Genomic DNA, 5,878 nt, shown 5'->3' with positions numbered 1-5,878 from the left:
TTAAATAAATTATATTAATTATAAATAAATAAATTTTTTAGGTACATTAAAAATAGAACACATAAGCATTCCTTCATTGTCCATCGAGATTTAATTCTCCAAATCTTCTTGTTGACAAGCATTGGATTATTAAGGTATTCATACTTGAATTTCTTATTTTAAGTTTTTTACTGTTTAAACTAGAAGTGAGAAAGAAAATCAGGAGAGTGAAATTGTGTAACTAGACTTGATTTTTTTTTTTGGTCAGCAACTAGACTTGATTTTGAAGTGTGAAAAACAAATATCATGGCCCTAAAAAAACAAATCCACAAACCCAAATAGCGTAACCAAAATGAAGCCTCGTTCAATCCTTCCCTCGCAGCTGAGGCCTAAACGACAAAAACGAATGAACTGCGTTGAAGTCTGAACGGAAGCACTGCGTTGAAGTCTGAACGGAGCACAGAGTATTAGGAGTTCTGAAATCTGAATGGAGCACACGACCATCCGAACACGGACCACGACGACCAAGCTGGCAAATGCCGGAGATGTGGGCGAGTAGCGGCGACGAGGGGAGTGGGGGCAGACGCAGAGAGAAATTGAGATTTGAGAGAAGAGAATCATTTATTCGATTTTTGGGGAGTTTGGGGGTTGTAAATATGGTGATTTGAATGTTAAATTATTAATTGGTGATCTTGGTTCATTGGTAAAAATTTTTTATATTAAGTGAGAGGTTCTTGATTCAACATCTACCTATAATATATTTTTATATAGGGTGCAGGTTTGTCAGATAGGATTGAGGCTCAACTCGCATCCTACCTGACCTGCACTCAAACCCGCTTCACATTTAACTTTATCCACAGCGGGTCAGATTGGCAATCCTACTCGATCGGATTGGATCAAGTTGGATACCTGCGAGTAGGATGCATACTGCCACCCCCTACCTAACATGCTCGTTTAATCATAAACTTCACAAGCTTGGCCATTGCCAGTGTATTCTTGTTTTGTTCCAATTGCTGATAAACCCAACATCATTATTGTAGTCTTTCTTTTCTCTGTAGTTTCTTTGTCCTTTTTCTTCTGTCTTTCTCCTTTTCTAATTTTATTTTCATCAATTCTCCTTCAACATCGATGCTGTGTGGACCATCGACGGTGAGCAAGGAGAGTAGCAAAACATGGGATTACAGCGTTGTGTAAGGAAGAAGATGAATGACGAAGCAAACCAAAGATTTTCATTGTCTTGGTTTTATTTTTTCTTTTTGTTTCATTTTTTTTTTGAAATTTTAAGAATAGTCCCATTCACGAGTTTGCCAAATGGTCGATTTCCGACTAATTTTTTTGGTCGAATATAGATTTTTACACTAGATGATTTTCATAGGTAATTGAACCGTATTAAATACTAGTTTCTAATTTTACCAGTAGAATTGGTTAATTGGTCCAGTTCAATTTTTAGAATAACTAGAGTATGAACATGTGCTCAGCACGGAAAAATTTATAAAAGTAAAAAAATTATATGCTTCGATATTTAAAACAAAAATACAAAATAATTATTATTTTAAGAAATTTATAAAATTATTATCAAAATCAAAGTTTAACTTAAAAAAAGTAAGTAATAATTATTTTATATTTTTAAGGTAAAATAATTATACACTGATACATAATTTAAAATAAAATTAAAATATTTACATTAGAATACTATTTTTTTTCAAATACTTCTCTATAAACAACATTGATGGTTGAATTTGCAGACATTCCTACGTGATTTATAAGTAAAACTTTTAAACCTCTCTTACTCTTAACTCTTGAAAGTGCCACATATAGTTGGCTATGTGTAAAAACTGGTTTGGGCAAGTACAATCCAATATAAGATAAAGTTTGTCCCTGAAACTTATTAATTGTCATGGCAAACGATACTATTATGGGAAACTGTCTTCGTTGGAATCTAACTGGGATGGTTTCATTTGTTGGTACTATATTCATTCTTGGAATCAAAGCAATATGACCAACATTGTTACCCGTTAAGACTTCACATTCTATAACATGATTTTCAAGCTTCCTAACTTGTAGCCTTGTACCATTACAAAGACCACTGGATTGGTCAATATTCCTCAGTAACATCACCAGAACACCAACCTTGAGTATTAATTTATGCGGAGGCAAACCAAAGCAATTTATGCTATTTAGTAATTCAGGACTATAAAGATCTAGTTGACTCTTCATATTTCCTTCATCCATACAAATAGAATCCGAACTAAGATATAATTTTTGCCCTTCAAGAATGATAGCCATCAGATGGTTGTTGACCTCTTCAACGATGTCTAGCGTGGGAGCCAGTATAGTTCTTGCTTTAAAAAAATTATTTGAGTACATGTTTTCCAAAATATTTGGATAAAAAAAATGAACCAACTCATCAAATGCCTGGTCTGAAGAAGGAATAACAATATATCCTGGAAGACATATCTCAGATTCACCATCCATATTGTCACCTATTAGACCATCACCAACTTTCAATAACCACTCACCAAATTACTCTGTCTCATCTTGATCTGAAGCAGTTGTCCCTACAGAGAGTCTCATATTTTTTGTTAGTTTGTGCACCTGACAAAACTTCCAAAGATAAGACGAATTCACGGTTGAATGAACAATATCTTGTCTCGATCCTCGTGGAATAACAAGAAGAATTTGTCTAAAGTCTCCACCTAGTACAACCACTTTTCCTCCAAAGGGCAAATATTTGCTATATGTTGGAGAACACCTCACGATATCACCCAAGCATTTATCAAGCGCTTCATAGCAGTACCTACTAACCATTGGAGCCTCATCCTAAATTATAAGTTTGGCTTTCAACAGCAACATTGCTTGAGGGAAACCAGGTTTGATGTTACATACAGAATCCTCAGTTATATTCAGCGGTATTTTCAACCTTGAGTGTGCCGTTCTTCCATTGGGAAGAAGTAAAGATGCAATACCACTCGAAGCAACGTTTAACACTATATCACCCCTTGAGCGAATCTCAGCAGATGTAAAGTTCCAGAGAAATGTTTTTCCAGTACCCCCATGACCATACACAAAGAAAAAATCCCTTCATCACAATACACAACTGTAACAATTTTATCGAATGCATATTTCTGCTCAGGTGTTGCGATGGCTAACATGTCTGAGCCATTTTTCTTTAAATCATCCCTGTTAAAGTTTAGCTCTTCCTTAATAACCCTTTCGGTTAACAAAGAACTATTAACTTCAGTTGCTAAAGGCATAGGAGGATAGTCTTTCAAGGTTTTACCATAGGAATGTAAGATATTGTCTATATCCATTAAGCACAACTGCTTAATCTCATCATCTGACATTGTTAACTTTGCATATTATATGATACTGTAAAAATTTAATCAAACTAAAAATGATCAATAAGGAAGAACTTTTATCATTGCAATTAATAAAAACTCACCCCTTATGTTCATCACGGCTCTCTGTCGATACAAAATACCATCTGAGAGTTCATGCCAACATCTATCCCAGACATGTTCTGGTCTTGAGATATTGTTGGATGTTAATAGAATGACAAATAACCTCCTAACATATGATCCTGAGGCCCATGAGCTTGCTTCCTTAATTGCATCAATGAATTCTTTGTCATCTTGCAAAGTCCAAAGGCGAAGCATGCATCTCTATACGTAGCATAAATTGTTCCTCCTACTGTTCTTATATCTCGAAAACTCATACATCCTCTTTGAGTATTTAAGAGAAGTCATTGGTAATATTCTTCGGTATTTGCTGCAAAAAAACTTGGTTAAAATCTCACTTTTAAGTTGTTAAATGGATTAAGCTACGTTATTTTAATTATTATGTAGCCACACATCTGCATAAGAATAATTTTCTTAAAAAATATACAAAAAATAAAAAATTGTATAATCTACAGATTATAACTGCTGAAAGTTATTTGAACATTTATTTTCTTGTGTAAATAAATTGAATATAATGGACGTGTGGTATAGGCTGTTAAGATTTTAAATTTAAATCATTAAATAAATAAGATCAAAATTGAATATAAACTCGTCATTACTTGCAGGTATATGAGTCAACCTTCCAATTTCGAAGCCTTGCTTTCGAGGAAACCACTTCGAAGCATCGTCCTTTCAAACAAACTTGGTTGGAAACTCAGCATAAGTCAGACTTCGAGCATAGGGATATGACATGTTCGCCTCCATCCATCCCAAAAACATGGACTTATGAGATATTTCTCTTTCGACGATATCATTCACATTAGAAGTTTCACCATAAACCACAGGTTGCTCATCCTCCAAATGGAATGGAAGTCTAATCACAAATAGTTCTTTCTCTTGGATTTCGTATCCAAATAGACGCCAGACTGCCTCACATGCCGGAATGTACCTACAATCGTAGTAATTCCTAATTTCGTCAACAACTTGTGTGGCTTCTAACGGATCACCAGCATTGTATAGAGTAGTTGTTACGTGGTCATTACCCTTGTGTACATACTTAAACCGATACTTAACAGAACTTGTTTGGCATGTGTATTCCACATTTATGTGGCACCCAAACTTGAGCAAAAATTCTGGATTATACGGAACAATGAACTTATTGTCTAGTACACATTCCCTTTTCTTCACTGTTCGACCGTTATCAGTACGCCTATATTTGGGAAATCTGGCCTCATCAATGAGTGTTCGCTGTCTAAACTCTTTAGGATAGAACTTTGAACATGATCCATTCTTCATGCAAGGTGAATTCTTGTTGTACGGACCACATGGACCATGTACCATGTAATTTTGAACAGCTCCATGTAGATTTGGCCTTTCATTTTCATTAGAAATCTCAGCTGTTATATGTTTGTCTATGTGATCTAGTGTTTGTGGGTTGAACTCATTACTCATGAATAAAAGGATATGTGCATGCGGAAGCCCTCTCTTTTGAAATTCTACAGTGCAAATATCTGAAAATTGAAAAAGACAAATGAGCAAAACATTACAACATAAGATTTTAATAAGGCGTTGCATAAACACAAATTTACATCCCAAATTTTTGCCAAAGATTTCCCCTATTTTAGGTCATCAATCAAACCATCAAGCTTGATCTTAAAAACTTGACACAATATATCAGGACGGTCTTCTGCCTTCAATCCAATGGGAGTCACTTCTCTTTTTATCTCATCCCATTCAGGGTTACAGGTCATGGTGATAAAATAGCTAGGATATCCTGCATATCTGCAAATTTCAAATGCATATTTACAATTATTCATCATATACCTAGGTCCACCGGTAAAAGTACTGGGAAGAATGATTCTTTTGCCAAATCTTGCAGCATCTACATCCCCGTTTATAAGACTTTTATGCAAATATTTGTATTTATCAACCCTCAACTGTGGTTATTTACACCTAAAGAATTTTAACCTCTCTGATTCCACTATTGTGTAGGCATCTACCAGAAACTGTTGGAATAGTCTCTTTGATCTCAGAATTAACGGAGATTCACCCGTCCTTTTCTGTAGTCGAAAAGCAAAGAATTGTTGCAAAGTGATTGTTTTGTTTTTCTTTGTAGGCTTAGCGGAGATAGAATCTGATGTTACAATACCCAAACAAAATCCATCCTCCCCATATGGAAACAACAATGGATATTGCAAGACTAAATAAGATGGGTGAAAAACATCAATCCGTTGGAGCTTTCTAGATTGACTCTCTATAATAATATCTCTATCTTTACTAAGTTGTTCGCCATCGCCAACAATCAATGCAGCCACTTCAGATGCAGATGGCAAGTTGTATGTCCTGCCATCTGTAGTCCTTTTACTAATCAACTTAAACTTTATGTTTGTGCAATTTTCCTGTTGGTACCTATCTCTTGCACAGTGAAAACTCTTTGCCAAACTATTATATTTGTCTGGCAT

General features: G+C 35.1%; 2 protein-coding genes across 2 annotated transcripts; both read right to left on the bottom strand.

Moving 5' to 3' along the window:
* LOC107605224 (ATP-dependent DNA helicase PIF1-like) lies at positions 1,672–2,346 on the bottom strand. The gene has a single exon (XM_016307023.1). It carries the CDS (start codon positions 2,344–2,346, stop codon positions 1,672–1,674), a length of 675 nt encoding a protein of 224 aa, XP_016162509.1.
* LOC107605218 lies at positions 4,110–5,878 on the bottom strand. Its single transcript, XM_016307010.1, has 4 exons — positions 5,385–5,878; positions 5,056–5,198; positions 4,356–4,927; positions 4,110–4,271 (listed from the first exon to the last, which is right to left on the bottom strand). The coding sequence occupies exons 1-4, from the start codon at positions 5,876–5,878 to the stop codon at positions 4,110–4,112; spliced, it is 1,371 nt and encodes a 456-aa protein (XP_016162496.1).

The sequence above is a fragment of the Arachis ipaensis genome, chromosome B01, assembly GCF_000816755.2.
Source record: "Arachis ipaensis cultivar K30076 chromosome B01, Araip1.1, whole genome shotgun sequence".
Classification (NCBI taxonomy): domain Eukaryota; kingdom Viridiplantae; phylum Streptophyta; class Magnoliopsida; order Fabales; family Fabaceae; genus Arachis; species Arachis ipaensis.
This window is presented reverse-complemented; position numbering and strand designations above follow the sequence as displayed.